General features: G+C 38.9%; 1 protein-coding gene across 1 annotated transcript in view; it reads right to left on the minus strand.

Annotated features, from left to right (window-relative positions):
• Positions 1-27,497, minus strand: part of fws (Conserved oligomeric Golgi complex subunit 5 four way stop) — a 372,604-nt gene that overhangs the window by 230,676 nt on the left and 114,431 nt on the right. The window contains exons 7-8 of the mRNA XM_090384621.1: positions 26,404-26,519; positions 4,777-4,854 (exon numbers count right to left, since the gene is read on the minus strand). Of these exons, the coding sequence (XP_090240747.1) occupies positions 4,777-4,854; positions 26,404-26,519 (194 nt within the window). The remainder of the gene's footprint in view (positions 1-4,776; positions 4,855-26,403; positions 26,520-27,497) is intronic.

A 27,497-nucleotide genomic window follows, 5' to 3' on the forward strand; every position in this document is an offset into this window, starting at 1 on the left:
ATATGTAGAAATGATGTGCCTCACGCACACATATGGACAATACAGCATTCAGCGGCCAGTGATCAATGTGCGTGTTTCAGTCAAGCTTCCTTGGCAAGCGATGCGCCATCATGTTGACTGAAACAGACACATTGTTTACTTGGCCCAGAATGCCATATTGTCCATATGAATGTCTCAGGCACCTTATTTGCATGAACGGTAAGTGAGGAGAAATAAGGCGCTCTGTCACTAAATCCAACTTCAGTAGATGCGATGGAATTTCTGGGTAGAAAAAGCCATTCGACTTAGATAGCACCAGAATAGTGTTCTTCTTAAGTGATCCATTGCAGCTATTACACGCAAGGATTACTTCGACATGAACTTTGAGAAATGCAGTGCATATCAATGGTGCATCTTTAGCAGCTGGTTTTTTTGTGTTGTTTTCCAACCATAAACGATTGCAAGTGTAGAATACAGAACACTTGCAAATGTGAATAGTAATTGACATAAGGAAAAGGAGCTTGATCATTTAAACTCATCTGCTCCGTAACTGGAGAAATGTTCCACTGTACATAATTAATACTCACTTCTTATATACATTATTGTATATAAGAAATTATGGGTGGCCCTAATATAATAGTTTGAGCACTGTTAAATCCACTGCTTGATTTTCTGTTTATCTTTTACGCAACCACAATAGTCTTTGTGATTCTCACGCGCTCATTACTACCTCCATCTTTATTTTGTTAGGTTGCCTTGCTCAATACTCTCGACAATGTTATGCATTTGCCTTCGGTATCATTGATACAAAGGCTATAGCAGTGTGGTATTCAGTCCTTTTCACTAATCAGAAAATTACCGATGGAAAAACACCTAGAGCAGCATCTAACAATGGAATGTAACAAATATACAAATACTTCACAATCAACAATACAAATACGTCAAAATCATGCGTCACAATCAACAATACAAAAACGTCGTGATCATAACTTCAAAATCAACAATACAAATATGTCACAAACTTACTTCCTGCAGTTGTAAGTGCAGGAAGAATGATTGTGACATTATACTATTCAACAAATGGCTAAAATCAAATGGGCAATTAGGCTATTGGCTTGGATTTCACTAACCTCTTCTAAAACATTGATTTGGTGGAGTAAATAGCAGCCGTAAACATAAAACGTGACATCGTTCATACTAAATATTTCAAAATGAAATATGAGGCTAATGGCACTAATGTCACTAATGTTAATTTGGTAGAGTAAGTAGCAACATGAACATAAAACGTTACATTGTTTTATGCTCATGATGGTTCTAGATGTTCGATTTTAAAACAGTTCTGATTCTAGTCAAAGATGTTTTCACAATAAACATGTCGTGCATACAGGGTACACAGGTAGGGTTTTTTGGTGGGGAGGCAGTGCAATAAAAGTCTGTGGCTTCCTCGCACTATATGGCTAATACTAATGAGGCCAGCAATCTTGTTGAAACCATGGTTTCAACAAGATGGTGCAACATCTCACACCACCAGGGTGTAAATATATGGGATATGGCTGCTTTTTCATATTCACACCATCCCCAGGAATGCTGACATTTTTCTTGGTCCCCAAACCTAAGGAAGGTGTACTCTTATTATCAAACAAAAGGAAGGTGTACTCTTATCACCAAAACAAAATATTGAAGACCGAAAGAAAGAAAGAATTTTTGAAGTAATTGCTGAAATTTCTTTGGATATATTATGCTCCATCATGGGAAACTTGGAAGGTTAAAAGAATACCCGATCAGAGACGGCAGTCACCTCGAGGATATCATTAGCATTAGCAAGACATATGAGGCAATAAAGCAAGCTTATGCAGCATCAGCCAAAAAAAAAAAAAAAAAAACAGCTCCCATTTCACTCCTCCATTCGTTGCAAATACCTGTCCAGCTCAGCCTTAAATTTATTTAGGCTATCAACTTCCACCACAAAAGATGGAAGTCAGTTCCACCAATCAACTACCCACTGACTAAAGGCAAACTTCCACACATCTATCCTATAACTGTCTTTCCTCAATTTGAATTTATGCTCTCTCATATGATTATTCTGAGCAAGAGGAAGAATCCCATCAGCAATGAGCATGCTCAAACCATTCAAGACTTTATACACCTCAATCAGATCACCTTGTAGGTGCCTAGTCTCCAGACACTGTAATCTGCAAAATTTAAGCCTTTCTTCATAACAGCAACCTTTCATTCCATTCACTAATCTTGTTGCCCTTCTTTGTACTTGTTCCAACAGCCCTACATCCTTCTTAAAATGAGGCCTCAAGGTGTGGCCTGACCACTGCCTTATACAAGGGGATATTCACCTCCTTATCCCTGCTAGAAAAATTCCTGTTAATCATTGACAACACACCATGGACTACTCTTGCAGACCGTCTGCACTGCTCAGAAAACTTCTTATCTGGCTGCACAATTACCCCACAGGTCCTTTTCGTTCTCTACCACTGTCAGAGTAGTACCACAGAGGTGATACGTTACTCTGGGCTTACAGCTTCCCATATATAGTACTTTACATTTGTCAATGTTAGCCTTCAATTGCCACCTCTCAGCCCATCTGCTCAACTTTTCTAGATCCTGTTGCAGCAGTGTACTGTCATTAGTGTCCTTAACAACCCTGCCAACTTGCGTATCGTCTGAAAACTTGGACATTAAGCCTGATATACCATCATCAATATTATTTATAAATACAGAAAACAAGAATAAACCCAACATTGAACCCTGGAAACTCCACCAATAACATTTGTCCACAAGGAGCAGTGTCCATTGATTACCACTCTCTGTTGTCTCCCACTCAATCATCCCTTAATCCATTGTAGCAGCTTACACTTGATGCCATACTTCTCCAATTTGTACAGCAGTCTTCCATGTGTAACAGTATCAAAAGCTTTCCTGAAATCCAAGTATATGATATCAAAATTATTTTTTGGATTCAGTTCCTTTGTGACTACATCATAGTATCCAATCAAACTGGTCAGACAAGACTACCCCTTAACAAAACCATGCTGTGTCCGAGCTATAACTGAGTATTTTGTATGATACTGTTGATGAGTATTTTACATCTACATTCACACATGAGGAGTTATTCAGGGAGGGGAGTGCCTGATGTGAGTTTAATTCACATCAGGCACTCCCCTCCCTGAATAACTCCTCATGTGTGAATGTAGATGTAAAATACTCATCAACAGTATCATACAAAATACTCATCATCAGAAGGGTCATCAACAGTTGAACCATCAATATCCAGTGGATCAATCTGATTCATTCCTTTATTTATAGAGTTTACATAGGTAAAGAACTCTTTGCTGTTTTTATTTGCATCCTTTGCCAAAGATTTCTCATAATCTGCCTTTGCCTGCCTAATCTCCTTTGTGACTTGGTTATAGACCAGCCTATAAATATCAGAGGCTTCCATGTCCCCCATTAATTTTTCTACTCTGCCACATGTCTCATTAGTTCATCTAACATCCATTTAGGCCTAAACCTTAACAATATTTCTTAGTTGGTATGTTAAGCCTAGTAGCTTCCAAGATTAATTCTTGAATGCCTCCTGTTTTCAAAGCACAAGTTGGTCCCACTGTATAGAATTTAAATACTGTCTCAGGCCACCGTAGTCATCTTTACAAAAGCAAAACCCTTCCCTTTACCCCTGATGGTAGTTACCTCTTTGAGTAAATCATACTTCAGCACACTGCGATCACTGCCACCTATTGGTTCCTTTATCTGCAGATTCTAAATGCATGAAGAATCACTACTGATAATCAGATCAAGAGTATTACTTCCTCTACTTCCCTTCCAAACATGCTGATGTAGAAAAGAATCATCCAATAAATCCACAAAAGCCTTGCTAGTGTGTGAGTGACCAAACCACAAATTCCAGTCTATATCCGGGAATTAAAATCCCCAATTATAAGACTCTGATTTACTGGCCCACTGTATTTCCCTGTACAGTTTCTTATTATACTCATCAGAGTCGTTAGGCCTATAACACACTACTACTCTCAATTTTGATCTCTCAGTGCTTATGTCACTCCAAACTGACTTTACACTGCACTGTCCAGTGATGTTGACTGGCTGCACTTCCTTGGATTTTGTGTTTCTTAACTAATAGCATAACCCCTCCTCCCTTGCTATCCTGTCTATCCTTCCTGTACACATTGTACTTCCTAAATTCCAGTTCTGCATTCCTTATATCTGTGTGACACCACATCTCTGATATCCCAACAATATCTGCCTTTGATGTTTTGACCAAGACCTCAAATTCATCGAATTTATTTACGAAACTCCTAGCATTGGTATATACGCAAGTATACATGCACCTGTTCATATTCTGAGCTACCCTAACACAACCCAAGTGTTTACCCGTACCACAATGACTCACAGCAGTCTCTGAAATATCCTGCATCTTGTTTTCCAGGCTGCTGCTTGTTCCGATAGAAGCAGTGCAAGAATCACTTTCACCTCTGCCAGTGGCTACTGTTAATCTATTAGTCTATCAACAAGGCTCTCATCATATACTCACTCCTGTCGTGTCTGGGCAGAATTGCAGACACTTTCAAATTCAACCCTAATTCACAGCTTTTTTTTCATCTTCAAGAAATAAATGGCATGCTAAGTACTTATGGCATATTTGTAATTTCGGAAATACAAATTCTTTTTTTAATTACAGAGGTTTTTTTAAAATTGCCTGTTTCCCTGCCTCAAACTGTACAACAGCAAAATCTTAAAAAGTAAGGCTGAACTGTGTATTGCACATACCTTGAATGTTTCTTCTAGGAAGCAGACATGGGTAACAGGATCTTTTTTCTTTAACAGCACTTTCTGTAAATGATGGATCTATAAAAAAAAAAAAGGATGCAGTGCATTTAATAACCTCATTCACCAGACAATGTGAATTCTGACATTACCATCATGAAAGATTACAAAATATTTGTTTCTCAGATGATGCACACAAGGTGACAAATTTAAATTTGAAAGTTATTCTTGTACATTCTTTCTGCAGCTATGGCTTTTTCAATACACAGATAGAAATGTTCAATATTGAAAATATGCTGTTGTTGCTATTGGTATTAATGATTCAATGGCTACTGAGGCCAAATGGAGTCTATTCATAATTTGTTTACATGCAGCACATTGTTATAATGTTCGATAATATGTTCCTCATAGGCCAATACATTTTAAATACAGTCTGACCTCTCTTTAACAAACTTCCATATAGCAGATTTTTCTATTTAGCATATCTTTTTTGATTTCCCCTTGGACATTACATTGAAAATAGTTTCCGCATTACGAAGAAAATTTCCATATAATGAATTGATTTCAAGAAACCTGGTTAATAGTAATAATAAAGGCATCTGACGTAAGACAGCAAGCTTATATAGCACCTGCCAAAAAATAAATAAATAAAAATAAAAAAATAAAATAATTAAATAAAAATATAACAATAAATAAATAAATAAATAAATTTCACACAACCATTCCCTCAAAAAGTTTATCCAGTTCCTTCTTGAATTTATTTAAGCTATCAAATTCCACAATGACAGATGGAAGTTTGTTCCAGCAATTAATTGATTAATTAATTAGCCACCCATTGGCTAAAGCCAAATTTCTGCACATCTATTCTAACTGTCTTTCCTCAATTTGAATTCATGCCCTCTTCGATTCGTAATCTGAGCAAGAGGAAGAATCTCATCAGAATCCAGCATGCTCAACCCTTTCAAGGCCTCATACACCTCAATCAGATAACTTTGCAGGTGGCTAGTCTCCAAACGCTGCAATTTGCAGAATTTAAGCCTCTCTTGGTAAGAGGATTCCTTCATTCCCCTCACCAATCTTGTTGCCCTTCTCTGTCCATGCTCAAGCAAATCTACATCCTTAATAAAATGAGACCTACAGACCTGTATGCAGTACTCAAGGCGTGGCCTGACCAGAGCCTTATACACAGGGATAATCACCTCCTTTTCCCTGCAAGCAAAATTCCTGTATATCATTGACAAAACCCCTGTGACATGCTCTTCCAGCCTGTCGACATTGCTCAGAAAACTTCGTATCTGACAGTTAATTTACTCCCAGGTTTTATTCATTTTCTACCACCCTAAGTGACTCCTACCCACATGTAGTACTTTGCATTTTTCGATTTTAAACTTCAGTTGCCACTTCTCAGCCCATGTGCCCAAATTTCTAGATCCTGTTGCAGTAGCACACTGCCAACCATTGTATCATCTGCAAACTGCCGACCGGGCTAGCCGCATAGGTTAAGTGCCTGCATGGCAACCTAAAGGTCGGGGGTTCGATTCCCGCCTCGGGCTGGATATCATGATGGTGCCGAACCAACCGGTTGGTTGGATATCCCGGCCAAGATACACGAAGAAATCAAGAAAAAACTGGTTCCTCCGTGTATTGATCACATCATACGAAATAAATAAATAAATCTGCAAACTTTGATACTAAGCCAGATATATCTTCATCAATATCACTGATAAATACACAAAAAAAAACACTGAGCCCAACACCGAACCCTGTGGGACTCCACTAATAACATTAGTCCACAAAAAACAGCATCCATTAATTACAACCCTCTGTCTTCTATCACTCAACCACCCTTTTATCCATTGTAGCAACTTATCTTAATACCATTTTGCACCAATCTGTACAGTAGTCTTCCATGCTATCCAATCAAATTTGTAAGACAAGACTTTCCCTTCACAAACCCATGCTGTGTCTGAATTATTACTGCAGTCTTGTCTAGATGATCCTGCAATGCACCTTAACCAGCGACTCCATTATTTTATCCAGAACAGAAGAACAGAGAGTGGTAATCAATGGACACTGCTCGACGTGGATTAAATGTTATTAGTGGTGTCCCTCAGGGCTCAGTGTTGGGTCCATTATTGTTTTCTGTATTCATAAATGATACTGATGAGGGTATATCAAGCTTAATGTCGAAGTTTGCAGACGATACAAAAGGTAGGCAGGGTTGTCAAGGACACCACTGACACTATGCTGCTGCAACAGGATCCGGAAAGGTTGAGCAGATGGGCTGAGAGGTGGCAAATGAAATTTAACATTGACAAATGTAAAGTACTACACATGGGAAACAGCAACCCCAGAGCAACGTATCAACTCTGTGGTACTACACTGACAGTGGTAGAGAATGAAAGGGACCTGGGGGTGGTTGTGCAGGCAGATATGAAGTTCTCTGATCAGTGCAGACGGGCTGCAAGAGTAGCTCATGGTGTATTGTCAATGATATATAGGAATTTTTCTAGCAGGGATAAGGAGGTGATTATTCCCTTGTATAAGGCAATGGTCAGGCCACACCTAGAGTACTGTATACAGGTCTGCAGGCCTCATTTCAAGAAGGATGTAGAGCTGCTGGAACGAGTACAGAGAAGGGCAACAAGATTAGTGAATGGAACAAAGGGGTGCTCTTATGAAGAAAGGCTTAAGTTTTGCAAATTACAGTGTCTGGAGACTAGGCACCAGCGAGGTGATCTGATAGAGGTGTATAAAGCCTTGAATGGTTTGAGCATGCTCAATGCTGATGGGATTCTTCCTCTCGCTCAGAATAATCACCTGAGAGGGCATAAATTCAAATTGAGGAAAGACAGATGTAGGATAGGCATACGGAAATTTGCGTTTAGCCAGAGGGTGGTTGGTTGGTGGAATTGCACATCTCCAGTCCATGGGCACTTCCCTTGAATCCAAGGATGCTCTCATAATTATGGCTACGGGTTTTCTTAGTACCATTGCCGCCTCTTTTAATATAACTGGATAGATCCCATCCACCCCAGGTGTCTTTCTTATGTTTAACTTCAACAATTTCTCCTCCACTTTCCTGTCAATTTTTACAAAATCATTAAGTACCCTGTTACAATTTGATAAACCCCTCGCATTTTCCTTCCTTAATAACTCATGTATGAATGTAGATGCAAAATACACATTCAGTTTGTTAGCTGTATGAGCAGGATCAATAGTCAAACCATCAATATCAAGTGGACCAATCAGATCCATCCCCTTCTTTTATAGTTTATATCAGTAAAGAAATCCTTGATGTTTTTTAACATCCTTTGCCAAAGGTTTCTTGTATTCTGTCTTTGCTTGCCTAACCTCCTTTGTGACTTGATTACAGACTAGCTTATATCTGCCATAGGCTTCTGTGTCGCCTGATAATTTATATGCATCCCATGCATTTTTCTTCTCTGTCACGAGTCGCATTAGTTCATTTGACAACCATTTAAGTCTAAACCTTGAATATTTCTTAATAGGTATGAAATGTCTAGTAGCTTCCACAATTAATTCCTTGAATGCTTCCCACTTAGAATTTGCATCACCAATACGTCCTACTGTACAGAATTTAAAAACTGCCTGAGACCACTGTGGTCACCTTTACGGAAGCAAAATCCCTTTCCTTTACCCCTGATGGTAATTATGTCTTTAAGTAAATTCCATATCAGTACACTTGGATCACTGTCATCTTTTGGTTCCTTTATCTGCAAATTCTTAATACACGAATAATCAATGCTGATAACTAGATCAAGAATATTACCCTCTCTGGTTGCCTCTCGAACATGTTGCTTCAGAAAACAAACATCCAATAAATACACAAAATTCTTGTTAGTGTGCAAGTGACCAATCCACAAGTTACAGTCAATATCTTGGAAGTTAAAATCCCCTATTATAAGACATTCTGATTTACTAGCCCACTCTATTTTTCTGTACAATTGTTTGTTGTACTCATTCAATTCATTAGGCCTATAACACACTCCTACTGTTATATTTGCTTTCCCAGAGTTTATGTCACACCAAACTGACTCAACATTACACTGTCCATCTATGTCAACTGGATGCACTTCCTTTGATTTTATGTTTTTCTTAATTAACAGCATAACCCCTGCAACCCCCAGCACCCCTCGCTCCATGCTGCTGCTGATTCTAATAGAAGTAGTGCAAGAATCACCTTCACCTCTACATGCAGCTACTTTTAACCTTTTAATCTGTGAATTCCACAAAAGCTAGCAGTTTTCTGACCCACCTAACATTGCCTCAACAGTATCAGCAAACACTCTTGCACCCTTTCTGTTTAAATGTATCCCATCCCTGTAGAAGCAGTCTCCTGTTAACAAACACAGACCACGCCAAAAAAAATTCTATCCCATGAGCCTTGCACAATCCCTCCAGGGTCGAATTAATTGACAAGGCTCTCACCATATACTCCCTCCTATCATGTCTGAGCAGAATTGCAGACACTTTCAAACTTAACCCTAACTCTCGACATTTTTTTCAACACTGACCTGTACTTGTTAAGAAAATCTGTAGATCTCTTACTCTTAATGTCATTGGTGCCAACGTGTACAAAAATATCACCCTCTGTGCCCTTAAATGATGATATCTGCTCTATAACATCATCAACTTTTGCCCTGGCAGAGTAAGGCTCCATTCTCCAATGGAGCCTTAATCTCACGGCTATTCCCAACCTCGTGTTGTTTGGCATTACAAGAATGCAAAATGGGATGACCTGCGAGATTTCTTTTCTTCTTTTCCTTGGTCGGATTACTGTTTCAAAACTTCTGATGTCAACGTTTGCTCAGATCGTGTCAGTGAAATTATTCTTGCAGGAATGGAATCCTTTTTCCCACACTCCACTTTAAAATCTCGTCCTTTATCTAAACCTTGGTTTTCCAATAAATGTGCTAAGGCTGTTCAAGAGAAGAATGTTGCATATCGTAATTGGCTTGTTTCTAATTCTTCAGTTTCATTTTCTGCCTACACCAAAGCTTGCAACAATTGTAAAGCAGTTATTAATCAGTCCAAACTAGAGTTTGAACAGACTAAGAGTAGAAAACCTGCTTCTTGTTCTAGTGGTAGCCGAGCATTCTGGTCTCTTGCCAAAGCCATTGGCCGCAACTTTTGCCCATCTCTGCACCCACCTCTGTCCAAACCAGATGGCTCTGTTGTCACTTCAGCCAAAGATAAAGCTGACCTGCTAGCATCCCATTTTCCTTCCAACTCATGTATTAATGATCTTGGTAAAACACCTCCCACCATGCCCAACACGCTCCATTCAATGCCTCCTGTGGTCTTCCGTCAAAAGGATATCAGAAGGATTTTGGCAAACCTTGATGCTAAGAAAGCTCCAGGTCCTGATGGTATTTCTCCACTTGTTCTCAAAACCTGTGCTCCCGAACTTACACCTATTCTTTGCCAGCTTTTTTCACTTTCTTATTCCAAAGGTGTTTTTCCTTCTGCTTGGAAATTTGCTCATATCCAGCCAGTTCCTAAAAAGGGTGACAAATCCCTCCCATCCAATTATCGTCCCATTGCAATTACTTCTACTCTTTCTAAAGTAATGGAGAAATCAATTAACTGCCAACTCAAACTATCTAGAAACCTTCCGTCTGATCAACGATCGCCAGTATGGATTCCGTCAGTGCCGATCCAATGGTGATATTCTGGATTATGTTACCCATTTATGGACTAATTCAATGGAAAGGTTCGGTGAAACACAAGTAGTTGCTCTTGACATCTCAAAGGCTTTTGATCGTGTTTGGCATAAAGGTCTTCTAAACAAGCTTCCATCTTATGGTTTAAAAAAAAGTAAAGTGCAGCCATTATCAACCCACTGCAGGATGTAAGCCTCCTCAACAATTCATGTTGAGGAAAATATGGACCATAATCTGCCACGCTGGTCCAGTGCGGGTTGGCGGATCGACCGTATTCAGCAGTCAGGGGCTTGAACCCCAGTCTACTCAAAGAGCGTGTGCTACTGCACTCCCACTCCTGCCCAGTCGGCTACGGAGGCCTTCTTATGGTTTGCCAACTGTTTTTAGTAATTAGTTATCCAGTTTTCTCTCTGATCGCGCACTGAGGTTGATGGTAGATGCCTCTCTGTCTTCTATCTTCTCCAGTAATGCCAGTGTCCCCCAAGGTTCAGTTCTTTCCCCCACTCTTTTCTTCTTGCATATTAATGACCTTCTTCCATTGACTGGAAATCCTATCCATAGTTTTGCCGATGACAGCACATTGCAAAACCTAATCATTGTCCTGCTCAATCAGCTTCAATTTCTCGAAAATCTGCTACCAATTCCTTAAATGCCGATCTTCAGGTAATTCTCCAGTGGGGCAAAGACAACTAAGTTGATTTCAACCCTTCTAAAACTCAGTCTTGTCTTATATCTCGCAAAAAGGATTCTTCTGCTCCTATGCTTATCTTTAGTGACACTCCGATTTCTAGGCAAAATGATATCTCTCTTTTGGGTTTTGGATTACCCTGACTTCTAATCTCTCTTGGCACAAGCACATTACAAATATTGCTTCCTCTGCATCTAAAAAACGTGGTTTTCTCTTTCGCTCTCAGCATTACTTTTCTTCCAAACAGCTGCTCACTCTGTATAAATCGCAAATCCGCCCAGCCATGGAATATTGTTCCCACATCTGGGGTTGGTGCCCCCAAAACCTCTCTCAGGCTTCTTGATTCCATTCAGAAGAGGGCAGTTAGGTTAATTAATGATTCATCTCTATCAGAGTCTCTCCACTCGCTGTCTCATAGAAGTAATGTTTCTGCTGCATGCCTCTTCTACAGATACTTCCATGGGCACTGTTCTTCTGAATTGGCATCTATAATTCCCGCTCTCTCTTTCACAACAGTCCGAACACGTGCCGCCACCAGCCAACATCCATTTGCTGTCCATTTTCAAACTCACAGAACCAACTTTTCATCTTCCTCGTTTATTCATTCAACTGCCGTTTCTGGAACAACCTTCCTTCATACTTATTTCCTGAAAATTACAGTCTACAGAAGTTCAAGTCCAATGTCAACAAATATCTTCTTTCGTCTTCTCAATCTCCAACCCAAGCATGGTACTAAGTACTATAGGTTCTAATACCTTTCGTGTTTGGGGTTTACATAAAAAAAAAAAAAAATCTACCTTGGAGATTGTCGCTGTGTTGCCTCCTGCACAAGAGTGAGCTCTGGTGTTGAGTTGGACAGCTGAGTGCTTGACGGGCTCCTCATATTAATTTCTTCAAGGGCATCTTCCCTACACCTCAAGCTCTGGTATTGTTCGCACCTCTGGCCTTTAGGCAATAGATCTCATGCTGTAGAAAGCAGCAATTAAGAGCTAAGAGAATTAACAATTAATTACTTGGGTTTAATTCTTAAGAGCATGAATTAAGAACTAAAACATTCCATAATTTAGTGGTGCCTGTAAAACCTATACAACCGCCTCTACTGTACCAAGAAATTGTGCTAGTCAACTCCTATCTATGTGTCCGTGTCCATAGATAGCAGTTGGTAAAGATTAAGGCATATTCCCTCAGCCATTGGCAAAGATTAAGGATATTCCCGATGCAGAAATTGGCTTTGGTCAACCTGTTTTCTACTGTAAGCACCCTATAAAAAAATTAGGAATGTCTAAAAGGAAATCCTTGAGTATTGTGGAAAAAGTGGAAGTGCTTTCTAGTGTAGATCGGGGCACAAAAAAAAAGACATTGCTTTAAAATTTGGTAGTAGTGTGTCACCCATTCTGAAAAACAGTGTTTTGATTCTCAAACTGTTTGAGGAAATTGGACCTAGTTGGAAGTGTGCGAAAGTATGCCTGTATGAAGATGAAGCCGTTTTTAAGTGGGTGAAGTTTTGATTTGAGACCAAAACACATCAATGTCAGGGCCATTAATAAAAGAAAACATTAAGTAGTATGCATCTTTTCTGCAAGGCGCCTCCGTAGCCAGGTGGGAAGGAGCAGCAGTGCGTAGCACACGCTTCTTGATTAGACCGGGGTTCGAGCCCGTCACCACCAAATACGGAGGATGCGGAAAGGTCAGGGAATGACCACCGCATATTCCCGGAGCAATATGGCCTTAGTTGCTAATGCTCCTAAAAACCAAACAACAAACAAACAGCATCTTTTCTGCAGCATAAAACATTCCAAACCAGTTCTGGTTGGCTGGAAAAATTTAAAAAGAGCCATGGCATGTACTAATATATTGTGTGCATCATGTAAGTAGTCATTTCGTCATTTCTTAATATGTATGTATTAATAAATTAATTGTTTTAATATGTTATAAAATTTATTCCTTTCCACTTATTTCCGATTTGTTTTTCATATTTTACTATATTTCTGAATGTTGAATTACAGTATTTTTCATTGTTGAAAAGGTTATATTTCTTTATAATGAATTTTTTTAAGCAAATGATCGACTTCGTTATATAGAGATCCAACTATAGATTAAAGTTTCTTCTATATTTGCATCATTTCCTACGATATGAGATAAATCATGTGAGGCACAAGAGACTGACTGAAAAGTGTTTGACAGGATGGTTGAATATAAGGGACAATCAACCAAAAAATGACGGACTGTAACAGGATGAGTACTGGGGTGGATTTTCTCCCAAACAATAGGAAGAGATGGGTATGACGAGTGTGTTGAATTCTCAGGCTTCCTAATACCACTTCATCACACCAGTTTTCTCAGAAGATTGAAAGCCACAGGTTTGGATCTTGTTTTATCTGGTACAGTTTATTGTTGGTATCACTTTTCCGTATCTGTGACCAATTGTCAAAGCACATTTTCAATTTACATTATCTTGATAGTGTCTAGTTCAACAGTAAAGACACTGCATGCTAACAGTAGTGTGGCTATAACAGTACATCAAGGGAAAATTGCTCACTGCACATACCTACTGTCAGTTTTTGAACAGTCAGTACATATTTTACAGGAATGGGAGTTCAGAGCTGCATGAGCTAAGTACAACTGTCTGAGATTGCAAGGAGGTGTCATTCTTCCCCAGATGGAGAAAATGTGTATTGTGGGAAGCAGAAACACATGTCCAAGGTGGAACAGGTTCAGTTGTGTCCTGAAAAATATCACTTAAATCAACATTTCAACTCTGAACAAGCTCTTTGATCCTGAGTGATGCAGGTCGATTTTCATGTAGCTTATTCTCACAGAAGGAATCCTACCGATTATTACAAAGACACTCCCAACTGGGGTGCGATGGAAGACTCTGGATCTTAGCAGTGTAGAAAAGCAATAATGTTTTCCTACAAAGATGTAATGGGGGATTATGCACTTTAATATACAGACTTTGGATTGGAGAAGACCTGAAATCTACCAGTGCAGTCCTCAGAGAACTGTGCCGCATGACATTAGTTATTGTAAAGTAGTTCTCCTGGCAGTCATATATTGGACAACCATAACCCAGGCATGAACAGATTAAAGTTCTGTAAAGATGCAGTAAAGTATACATGTCAGCTCCCTATGACTGATCATAGGATGAGGGATGAGACTGATCAATGTATATTCAAATACTTTAATCAAGCAGTTCTTAAATGAGTGATGTCAGCTTGGAAATTTAGTTTGCTGTCTAATATTAATCCAAGAATTCTAATAGTATTAACAAGTGGAATTGTAATACTGTTTATTTGTAGTTCAGGATCAGGATGGAGAATCAAAAAGAGGATGTAGTCTAATGCAGTCAAAGGAAGCAAATGCTAAACCTATACAGAGTATAAAGAGTATACCTATACTGAGTATTAGCACTAGTAAGGGCACATGATGCAAGAAAGCAAGCTTATATAGCTTTTGGCTGATGCTATATCATCAGCCAAAAAAAAAAAAAAACACACACACACACACACACACACACACACACACACACACACACACACACACACACACACACACACACACACACACCCCATACTCATTTCACCCATCCACTCACTCCAAATGTTTGTCTAGTTCTGCCTTGAATCTATTTAACCTATCAACTTCTACAAACAACAGATGGAAGTTTGTTTCAGCAATCAACCACGCGCTGGCTAAAGGCAAACTTCCACACATTTATCCCACAACTGTTTTTCCTCAATTTGAATTTATGCCCTCTGGCTATTAGTCTGAGCCAGAGGAAGAATCCCATCAGCATTGAGCATGCTCAAACCATTCAAGGCTTTAAATACCTCAATCAGATCATCTCGCAGGTGCCTAGTCTCCAGACACTGTAATTTGCAAAACTTAAGCCTTTCTTCGTAAGAGCACCCCTTTGTTCCATTCACTAATCTTGCTCTTCTCTGTACTTGTTCCAACAGCTGTACATCCTTCTTATAATGAGGCCTCCAGACCAGTGGCGGATTAAGGTCGGTTGAGGCCCCGGGCGCAGAAGAAAATATTGGGACCCTTAAAAAAAAGAGAGAGACAGGGAAAATAAAAATACATGTTAATACATGTATTTTTAATTACATGTATTAACATGTACGGTTATAAATTTGTCCAATGCTCCTTTCTGTTGGTTGGCAACTTGCTCGCGTCTTTTTTTAATTTGTCTTTTTTCAGCCCCTGATAGCTGCTGTTTCATTTTGCTAGCTACCATTGGTAGCCTACCAATGAAAAGAATGTTTGTTCAGTAATATAAAATATAAGAGTCTGAATAATTAGAATACTAGAGAAGAGATTTTTCGTTATAGTGCAATAAATTAATGATTAATTAAAATTCAAAAATTATTCATAAACTACGAAAATCCAGGCGCTGATGTAACAACAGGAATTAATTTTATCTTAATATAATTTCAACAATATACGATATAAGCGTATTTGCGCATATCATAAGTCTGCACTGCAGGAGAACCTTTGTAAGTACAAAGAAGCAAATACGATTCTATTGCTCCGTTGAGCGGTAGCGCAGCCGCTCGGGGCCTATAGAGCATAGTATGTGTATAGTATGCAGCGTAGTAATGAAATAATGAAAATAAGCGATAAACATACTATCGGGTTTTACCGCTGATTGTAAACATGTACGTAATTAAAATTGCAGATATGAAATCAAACGTGTTGTCATTAGAAAAAAATTGTAAAGTTGGAGTTTTGCGGGGCCCTTCAGAAGTCGGGGCCCAGGGCGCACGCCCGGTGCGCCCGCTGTTAAATCCGCCGTTGCTCCAGACCTGTATACAGTACTCAAAGTGTGGCCTGACCATTGCCTTATACAAAGGGATAATCACCTCCTTATCCCTGCTAGAAAAATTCCTGTATATCACTGACAAGACACCATGAGCTACTCTTGCAGACCATCTGCATAGTCAGAAAACTTCATATCTGCCTGTACAATTACCCCAAGTTCCTTTTCACTCTCTACCAATGTCAGTGTAGTACCACACAGTTGAAATGTTACACTAGGGTTAGTGCTTTCCATATGCAGTACTTTACATTTGTCAATGTGAAACTAAAGTTTCCACCTCTCAGCCCATCTGCTCAACTTTTCTAGATTATGTTGCAGCGGCATACTGTGATTAACAACCCAGCCGACCTTCATATCGTCTGCAAACTTGGACATTAAGCCTGATATACCATCATCAATAGCCTTACTGAATACAGAAAACAACAATGGACCCAACACAGAACCCTGGGAGACTCCATAATAACATTAGTCCACGAAAAGCAGTGTCCATTGATTACCAATCTCTGTCTTCTCCCACTCAACCATCCCTTTATCCATAGCAGCAATTTGCCTGCAATGCCTCACTGCTCCAATTTGTGCAGCAATCTTCCATGTGCAAACAATATCAAAAGCCTTTCTAAGATCCAAATATATGATATCAATATTATTCTTTGCATCCAGTTGCTTTGTGACTACATCATAGTATCCAATCGAACTGGTCAGACAAGACTTTCCCTTAACAAACCCATGCTATGTCCGAGCTATAACTGAAGTCTTGTCTAGATGATCCTGAAATGCTTCTTTAACTAGTGCCTCCATTAATTTCCCTGGAACAGAAGTTAAACTAACAGGACTGTAATTACCTATGTCTCCCTTTGATACTCCTTTGTGGATTTTGGTCACATTTGCACATTTCCAATCCGTGGGTACCGGATTGGAAATGTGCAAATGTGACCAAAGGGTGGTATTGACAGGAATGATGGTATGCTACTGCAACAGGTTCTAGAAAAATTGGGCAGATGAGCTGGGAAATAGCAATTGAAGTTTAATATTGACCAATGCAAAAAAAAAATGTATATGGGTAGCAGTAATCCCAGAGAAACGCACCAGCTGTGTGGTACTACATTCAAGGTAGTGGAAAATGAAAAAGACCTGGGGTAATTGTGCAGTAGTATATGAAGTTATCTGAGCAAAGCAGACAGGCTGCTAAGACAGCTTATGGTGTTCAGTCAATGATACACAGGAATTTTGCTAGCAGGCATAAGGAGGTGATTATCCCATTGTATAAAGCAATGGTCAGGCCACATCTTGAGTACTGCAAACAGGTTTGGGGGTCCTCATTTTAGGAAGCATGTAGAGCTACTGGAATGAGTATAGAGAAGGGCAACGAGATTGATGAAGGGAACAAAGGGGTACTCTTACCAAGAAAGGCTTCAGTTCTGCAAATTGCAGTGGCTGGTGACCTGGCATCTCCAAGTTGATTTGATCGAGGTGTTTAAGGCTTTGCGTGGATTGAGCAAGTTCAATGTTGACGGGATTTTTCCTCATGCTTAGACATACATAAGTGGTGCACAAATTCAAACTGAGGAAGGACCATTGCAGAATAGATGTATGGAAGTTTACCTTTAGGCATTGGGTGATTGATTGCAAGAACAAGCTTCTGTATGTTGTGGAGGTTAATAGCTTTAATAAATTCAAGGCAGAAGTAGACAAACTATTGTACAGAATGAATAGGTGAAAGAGGAAGGGGGGAGGGGGGTTGGCTGATGCTGCATATGCTTGCTTGGGTTTTGGGTACAAGGTTATTGAAGACTTTTGCAGCTCTGGCGAATGCTAAGTTTTCATTTATATTTAGTCGTATTATTGACTAAACTGTTATACTCAATTATTTTCTATAAGTAGCATTATAGTTCTAGCTAAGCTCCGTGGTTTATTTTGAATTTAGATGGTGATTTTGAAAGGTAATACTTTGTGTCCGTAGATTTTACTTTCGTAACTTGCCACCATTGTTATACAATACGGAATACCGTAAGGTAACATAAAACTCGATAGCAAAAAATGTAGCAGTGAATTAGAAATCTGTTAGATTAGTATAGTATTATCAATAAAATTTATTAATCTTATTAAATTTCATTGTTAATTAAATTATACTTAACCGGAATCATGACCCAGACTAGAGCAGCAAAGCAGTGTTCACAGAATAGCCAGAGTTCTGTAGCTCGCAGGAGAACCAATTCTCCCACGCACCATAGTCTAAAACAATGTGTGAGATGTGAAATGTTTGCAGACCTGTCTAGAACAGACATGACCTAGCCAAGGAGAATGTCTTTGTGTGTGTGCTTGGTGCAGAGACTGAAAAAATTAGGTGTCAACTCAGCGTTGTGATGAGTGTCTATGAGAGATTGAGGTGTACAGTAAATGCCCTAGAAAAAATTAATATGAGGGAACCATCAATCTCTCAGCTGCCCAACTCAATGCTGTGCATCACGCAACACAGCAGCAATATCCAAGGCAGAATGTGCTGGGCCACAGAAAATAGTTATTATCAGTAACTCTAATGTCAGGGAGACAGGGAATGTAGTATGCAAAAAGGATAGGTGGAACAGGACCAGGGTATGTCAAGTTGATGATGTTGTAGAGCAGATATCATCTTTTAACGGCACAAAATATGATATTGTTGTACCCGTTGGCACTAATGACATTAAGAGTAAGATATCTGCAGATTTACTTAACAAGTACAGGTTATTGCTGAAAAAAAGTCGCGAGTTAGGGTTAAATTTGAAAGTGTCTGCAATTCTGGCCAGATACAACAGGACAGAGTATATGATGAGAGCCTTTTCAATCAGTTCAGCCATGGAGAGATTGTGCAAGGCTCATGGTGTAGAATTGTTTTCAGCTTGTTCTGTGCTTGCTAACAGGAGAGACAGCTTCTACAGGGATGGGATATACTTAAATAGAAAGTGTGCAAAAATATTTGCTGATGCTATTAAGGCAATATTAGGTGGGTTGGAAAACTGCTAGTTTCGGGGGGTTCACTGCTAAAAGATCAACGGTAGCCGCAGGCAGCAGTGAAAATGATTCTTGCACTGCTTCTATTTTAAAGAGCAGCAGCCTAGAGAGAGCAAGTTGCCAGGGATTTCAAGAGCTGCTGGTAGTCATCATGGAACTAGTAACTAACAGTCATGTGTTAGTTACCCTAATACATGGGCTGTGTTAGGGTAACTAAGAGTAAGAAATAGTGCATGTATACTTGCATGTACACCAATGCTAGAAGTATAGTAAATAAAATTGAAGAATTTGAAGTGTTTATCAAGACATCAAAGGCAGATATTGTTGGGATATCATAGACATGGTGTCACACAGATATAAGCAGTGCAGAATTGGAATTTGAGGAGTACAATGTGTACAGAAAGGACAGACAGGGTAGGAAAGGAGGAGGGGTTATGCTGTTAGTTAAGAAACATAAAATCGAAGGAAGTGCACTCAGTTTACATAAATGGACAGTGCAATGTTGAGTCAGTTTGGTGTGACATAAGCACATGGAAAGGTAAAATGGGAGTAGGGGTGTGTTATAGCCCTAATGAATCTGATGAGTATAATGAGCAATTATGCAGAAAAATAGAGTGGGCCAGTAAATCAGAGTGTCTTATAATGGGGGATTGTAGTTTCCCAGATTGACTGGAATTTGTGGGTTGTCACTCACACACTAGCAAGGTTTTTGTGGATTTATTGGATGATTGTTTTTTCGTGATTCTTCATGCATTAAGAACCTGCACATAAAGGAACCACTAGGTTGCAGTGATCACAGTGTGCTGAAGTCAGATTTACTTAAAGAACTACAATCAAGTGTAAAGGGAAGGGTTTTTGTAAAGGTGACTACAGAGGTCTCAGAGAGTTTTTAAATTCTATACAGTGGCATCAACTGATAATGTTACCAACGGTGAATTCTAAATAGGAAGCCTTCAGCAACTTAACCTTGGAGGCTACTAGGCTTTTCATGCCAACTAAAATACAGTTCAGGGTTCAGGCCTAAATGGATGTCGGATGAATTAATGAGGCTCGTGGCAGAAAAGCAACGTATCAACTCTGTGGTACTACACTGACAGTGGTAGAGAATGAAAAGGACCTGGGGGGTGGTTGTGCAGGCTGTTGTTGTTACTGTTATTTGGTTTATAGGAGCATTAGCAACTAAGGCCATATTGCTCCGGGATATGCGGTGGTCATTCCCCGACCTTTCTGCATCCTCCGTATTTGGTGGTGACGGGCTCGAACCCCGGTCTAATCAAGAAGCGTGTGCTACGCACTGCTGCTCCTTCCCACCTGGCTACGGAGGCGCCAGGTTGTGCAGGCAGATATGAAGTTCTCTGGGCAGTGCAGACGGGCTGCAAGAGTAGCTCATGGTGTATTGTTAATGATATATAGGAATTTTTCTAGCAGGGATAAGGAGGTGATTATTCCCTTGTATAAGACAATGGACAGACCACACCTAGAGTACTGTATACAGGCCTAGAGGCCTCATTTCAAGAAGGATGTAGAGCTGCTGGAACGAGTACAGAGAAGGGCAACAAGAGTAGTGAATGGAACAAAGGGGTGCTCTTACGAAGAAAGGCTTAAGTTTTGCAAATTACAGTGACTGGAGACTAGGCAACAGCGAGGTGATCTGATAGAGGTGTATAAAGCCTTGAATGGTTTGAGCATGCTCAATGCTGATGGGATTCTTCCTCTTGCTCAGAATAATCACCTGAGAGGGCATAAATTCAAATTGAGGAAAGACAGATGTAGGATAGACGTGCGGAAATTTGCCTTTAGCCAGCGGGTGGTTGGTTGGTGGAACAGACTTCCATCCCTTGTCGTGGAAGTTGATAGCCTAAATAAGTTTAAGGCTCAGCTGGACAGGTATTTTGAACGAACAGAGGGGTGAAGTGGGAGTGGTTTTTTTTTTTTTTTTTGGCTGATGCTGCATAAGCTTGCTTTCTTGCATCAAATGCCTCTACTAATGCTAAAGTAAAATGCATGGGATGCATATAAATTATCAGGTGACACAGAAGCCTACTACAGATATAAGCTACTCTGTAATCAAATCAGAAAGGAGGTTAGGCAGGCTAAGGGAGATTATGAGAAATCTTTGGCAAAGGAGACAAAGAAAAAGAGCAAAGAGTTCTTTAATTATGTAAACTCTAGAAGGAAGGGAATGAATCAGATTGGTCCACTTAACATAGATGGCTCGACTATCGATGATCCTGGTGAAGTAGCTGATAAACTGAATGAGCAATTTGCGTCTACATTTACACATGAGGAGTTATTCAAGGAGGGGAATGCCAGAAGTTTATCAAACTCTAATAGGGAGCTAAGTGATTTTGTGATAACTGAGAGCAAAGTGGAGAAGAAATTGTTGAAGTTAAACATAAAAAAGGCACCTTGGGCAGATGTAATCTATCCATTTATAATGAAGGAGGCAGCAAGGGAAGAATTATGAGATCATCCTTAGAGTCAGGGGAGGTCCCAATGGACTGGAGATGTGGAAATGTATCCCCAATTCACAAAGGGGGTTCAAATGGCGACACAAATAATTATAGACCTGTTAGTTTAACTTCTGTTCCGAGGAAAATAATGAAGTCACTGGTTAAAGAGGTGATACAGGATCACCTAGACAAGAATGCAGCAATAGTTCAGACACAACATGGGTTTATTAAGGGGAAGTGTTGTCTAACCAATATGATTGGATACTATGATGTGGTCACAACGGAACTGGATGCTAAAAATAATATTGATATCATATACTTCGATTTCAGGAAAGCTTTTGATACTGTTGCACGTGGAAGACTACTGAATAAATTGGAGCAGTATGGTATTAAGGGCAAGTTACTCCAATGGATAAAGGGATGGTTGAGTGGGAGATGGCAGAGAGTGGTAATAAATGGATACTATTCTAGGTGGACTAATGTTATTAGCGGAATTCACCAGGGTTTTGTGCTGTGCCCATTGTTGTTTTATGTATTTATCAATGATATCGATGAAGGTATATCAGGTTTATTTTCGAAGTTTGCAGATGATACTAATGTTGGCAGGGTTGTTAATGACACTAAAGACAGCATGCTACTGCAACAGAATCTAGAAAAGTTAGGCAGATGGGTTGAGAAGTAGAAACTGAAGTTTAACATTGACAAATGCAAAGTACTGTATATGGGTAGCAGTATCCCAAGAGAAACATACTAACTCTGTGGTACTACACTCAGTGAGGTGGAGAGAGAGAAAAAGACCTGGGGTAATTGTGCAGTCAGATATGAAGTTCTCTGAGCAGTGCTGACAGGCTGCCAGAACAGGTTAATGTTATATAGGAATTTTGCTAGCAGAGACAAGGAGGTGATTATTCCTTTGTCCCTCAGGGATCAGTGTTGGGTCCATTGTTGTTTTCTGTTTTTATAAATGATATTGAATGGTATATCAGGCTTAATGTCCAAATTTGCAGACGATATGAAGGTTGGCAGGGTTGTTAATGACACTAATGACAGTACACTGCTGCAACAGGATCTAGAAAAGTTGAACAGATGGGCTGAGAGGTGGCAAATGAAGTTTAACATTGACAAATGTAAAGTACTACATATGGGAAGCAGTAATCCCAGAGTAACGTATCAACTCTGTGGTACCACACTGATAGTGGTAGAGAATGAAAAGGACCTGGGGTAAATGTACAGGCAGATATGAAGTTCTCTGAGCAGTGCAGACGGTCTGCAAGAGTAGCTCATGGAGTCTTGTCAATGATATACAGGAATTTTTCTAGCCGGGATAAGGAGGTGGTTATCCCCTTGTATAAGGCAATGGTCAAGCCACACCTTGAGTACTGTATACGGGTCTGGAGGACTCATTTTAAGAAGGATGTAGGGCTGTTGGAACGAGTACAGAGAAGGGCAAGATTAGTGAATGGAAGAAAGGGGTGCTCTTACAAAGAAAAGCTTAAGTTTTGCAAATTACAGTGTCTGGAGACTAGGCATCTGCAAGGTGATCTGATTGAGGTGTATAAAGCTTTGAATGGTTTGAGCATGCTCAGTGCTGAGGGGATTGTTTCTCTTGCTCAGAATAATCACCTGAGAGGGCATAAATTCAAATTGAGGAAAGACAGTTGTAGGATAGATGTATGGAAGTTTGCCTTTAGCCAGTTGGCGATTGGTTGCTGGAATAAACTTCCATCTGTCGTTGTAGAAGTTGATAGCTTAAACAGATTCAAGGCAGAACTTGACAAACATTTGGAGCGAGTGGATGGGTGAAATAAGGGTTTTTTTTTTTTTTTTTTTTTGGCTGATGCTATATAAGCTTGCTTTCTTGCATCATGTGCCCTTGCTAATGCTAACTTATACAAATTTCATATATTAAAATTTTTTTTGGTTTGTCTTACATTGTGGATACTTATCATAAAAAAAAAAAAATTTGTTTATACTTCGGAATGGTCACATTAGATCCAAAAAGTTAAAACTATTAAAATTTGCAATATTTACCATATTGGGGAGTATTTTCTTGCAATTCATACAAATACAAAGTTAAGCACATATGCTTAACTCTGCACTGATATCGGGTAACTAAGCTGTCACCTCGTATATTAAAAATGGCTACAAGGGCAGTTTCAAAAGTAATGCACACTATGCTTGCATAGTCATCCTGATGGTTACTATACAGTCGGTCCTCATATAACACGTGTTTACATTACACGAATTCGATCATACACGATTTATAAATAGGGGAACATTATCTTATATAACACGAACCGAATTCGCTTATGCACGATTCGCCTTTGTGTTTACAAGAAATGGCAGTCGAACGCGGAATCACCCCAAACAAACGCAACACGATAGGAATGAAGGAGATTCTAAAAATGTATTTATGTGTTTTATATCAGTGAAGGGGAAACACATTTCACCATAATAACGTAAAAACCAACACAATTCCAGTTATCGATATAATCGCAAATGCAATTAGATGGAGTTTACTACCAGTTTATAACAGATTCCACTAGCAGAAACGCAACTGGAAATTGTTTTATGGTAGTAACCCCCCAGAAATGTGCTTTAGTAAAATGTGAGGTGTTAATAGTGTATCTCGGCCTTTACGGTGTTGTTTATTCAGTTGCTACACGCGCGCAGCTTTGTTTATGTGTATCAAGCGTGCCTCCTCGTTTTGTAATTGTGCTTTATTCCCTAAAAATGAGTAAAATACTTAAAAGGTGTGAAAAGGAAGCGTCTTGGCGAAGACACTGCAGATTCAGAGAGAAAAAAAAAAAAGCAATTATCGATAAACAGAGGCGGACTGGATCAAAAATTGTTACCCGGGAAAATTTATAGTGGCCTCATACTACGGTTTATGGCCAAAATCACACCGGCCTCCGGCCCACCGGGATTTCCCGGGTAAGGCTTATGGCCAGTCCGCCTCTGTCGATAGAGAAAAAAATATGAAATTGTGAAACGCTTTGAGCAAAATGAAAGACCATGTGATATTGCACGTGCTGCAGACCTAAATGAGGCGACGCCGAGAATTACACAGAATGCGGAGAAAATAAAAACAACTTTCATAGCGGGAACAACTCAAAGTGTAATTAAAATCCATTAATTAAGACACAATTAAATGTAATTAAGACACAAGAATTGGAAGAGATAGAACGGCTGTCATCTGTTTGGATAGAAAATCAAACAAAAAACAAGTTTGCTTACGATAGAAGCAAAAGCATTAGCAATATTTTATTACGTAATAGTCGTAATAAAACGTAAGCATTTTATTACGACTTACGTATAATTTATACTTAACATATTATAAAATACGTAAGTATTTTATTACGACTATTTTATTTAATATAATAAATTTTTTACGAATAAAATACGTATTTTATTCGTAAAAATACTTTTTTAGTATTAAAAAATACTAAAAAAAATACTTTATAATAATATAATAAATAATAAAAAAATATTTCTTTTTTATTATTTATTATATTATAATTTAAAAAATATTGTATTTTTTATTACGTATTTTATAACGATTAAAATTACCCGATTATTTATTGTGTTTGGTAATGTTTTGGTTCCAAATGTGTGTTCAATCTTGGGTGGTCGGCACCTAACCCCACTTTTCCCATAGGGCCTGTTGTTTATATTGCACGATTTTGCATTGCACGAGGTTTTCTAGGAACACAACTATCGTGCTATACGAGGACAGACTGTACTAAGAAAGGTAAGAAGTAATGCATAATATGCTGGCATAGTCATCTTGATGGTTGCTGTCCTTAGAAAGGTAAGGTCAATTATAGTTTGATTTTTCCTAAAAGAAAGAAAGAAAGAAGTATCTGCTGCATTCCTACCAAGCTCAAAATTGAAACAATAAATAGCAAAAACCTGAAATTCATAAACTGTTGAAGGAGTGTGTGGCAGAAGTTCAACAGATTGAAGTATAGTATCAGGATGGGAACAAGATGTTCAATAAGACTGCAGATGCATTTTGGATAACTTAATGAGCTAGTGGAAAATGAAAAAGACTTGGGGGTAATTGTGCAGTCAGATATGAAGCTTTCTTAGCAATGTAGGCAGGCAGCCAGGACAGCTCATGAGCTTTTGTCAATGATATACATGAATTTTGTTAGCAAGGATAAATAGATCTTGAGTCATCTTGCCACATCTTAAGTACTGCATAAAGGTCTGGAGGCTTCATTCTACAGATTTTGGAGACTTCATTTTACTTACAAGTACGGAAAAGGGCAGAGATTGGTGAAAGGAACAAAGGAGTGCTCTTACCAAGAAAGGTTTCAGTTCTGCAAATTGCAGCATCTGAAGACTAGGCACCTGTGAGGTGATCTGTTGTTTGTTATTTGGTTTTTAGGAGCATTAGCAACTAAGGCCATATTGCTCCGGGATATGCGGTGGTCATTCCCTGACCTTTCCACATCCTCCGTATTTGGTGGTGACGGGCTCGAACCCCGGTCTAATCAAGAAGCGTGTGCTACGCACTGCTGCTCCTTCCCACCTGGCTATGGAGGTGCCGTGAGGTGATCTGATTGAGGTGTTTAAGGTTTTGAATGGTTTGAGCAAACTCAATGCTGATGGGAGTTTGCTCGTCTCCACACACATGAGGGGAGACAAATTCAAATCTTGGAAGGACTGTTGCAGAATAGATGTGTGTAACTTTGCCTTTAGCCAATGGGTTGATTGTTGGAACAAACTTCCATCTGTTGGGGAAGTTGAAATTAAAGAAAGAACTAGACAAACTACTGAAACAAATTAATAGGTAAAATGGGATTTTTTTTTTTTTTTTCTTTTTTGCTGATGCTGTATAAGTTTTCTTTCTTGCATCATTTGCCACTGCTAATGAATTTTCCTGTCACCACCTTTCTGACAAACGATATAAGTGATGTGTGTAATAGTTACTGACACTTATGTCACGGAGTAATAATCTAGATTTTCAATAGAATTAAAACTTACTTTGTTACATGAAGTATAAATATGATCCATCATATTCTCTACATTAATCCAGAGAGATGCTCTAAATGTGGCTGTGCTTCCAGGCAGTGGCATACTGGCTCTTCCTGGGATTCCTCCTAAAATTGATGTATTTGTTATAAGAGGAAACAGTATAAATGGTTTGGCAATCAGGTGCATTTCTTAAAGCTAAAATGTACATTTTTATGTAACAAAATAACTATCTTTTAATTGCACTTGTTAAAAACTTACTCTGCTACCTGAAATAGAAGTTGACTCAACAGCAAATTCACTTAAATTTAAATTGCAATGGCATATAAATCATGTAAAATAATTGCAATGTCCTAGGTAAATAAAGCCCGAGAAGATATACATTTCTTATTATATTCCTAAACTGATAATGTTCATAATGTCACCAGTCACATATAATTAAAAAAATATAACACCTAAAAAATATAAAAATAAATTTCATCATTCATTTTACAAATACACTTAAAAGCACTACAGGCTTTAATCCAACTGCATCTAGAGTACTTAGCTACCACATTCTGCAGCCCACATATTCCCACATATATAAGTCTTTCCCCACATGCACATCTTTTTGAAGATCTTACCAGGCAGGCTAACCACCTTTGAACTCTCTTAAGAAGCTCAATGTCTTTTTTTTTTTTTTTTTTTTTTTTTAAGGTATTATCTCCATATGTGAAAACAGTACTTAAGGGTCACCTTACAAATATCTTATATGGCAGGATTATTACCTCTCTACCTTTAAGAGAAAATGTAGAAAAATCACTGCTAGAACATAATGGACCATCCTTGCTGCCTGTCTACACTGCTCAAAGAACTTCCTATAGAACAATATCATAATTCCCAAATCCTTTTCTTCCTCCAACGTTTTTAATTCAACTCAAAAAAAGTGTATACGTTATTTTGGCATTGCTATTCCTCAAGTATAAGATCTTGCATATTGCTGCATTAAAATATAGCCACCACTTTTCTGGACATTCATGAAGCCAATCCAAGTCATTCTAAAGGCATTGATCACTAACTACTCTCTAGTCTTGACATCATGCACTCTATCCTTTGTCGGTTTAATT

This window comes from Mastigoproctus giganteus, chromosome 11 (genome assembly GCF_048544385.1).
Source record: "Mastigoproctus giganteus isolate SK-2022 chromosome 11, ASM4854438v1, whole genome shotgun sequence".
Classification (NCBI taxonomy): Eukaryota; Metazoa; Arthropoda; class Arachnida; order Uropygi; family Thelyphonidae; genus Mastigoproctus; species Mastigoproctus giganteus.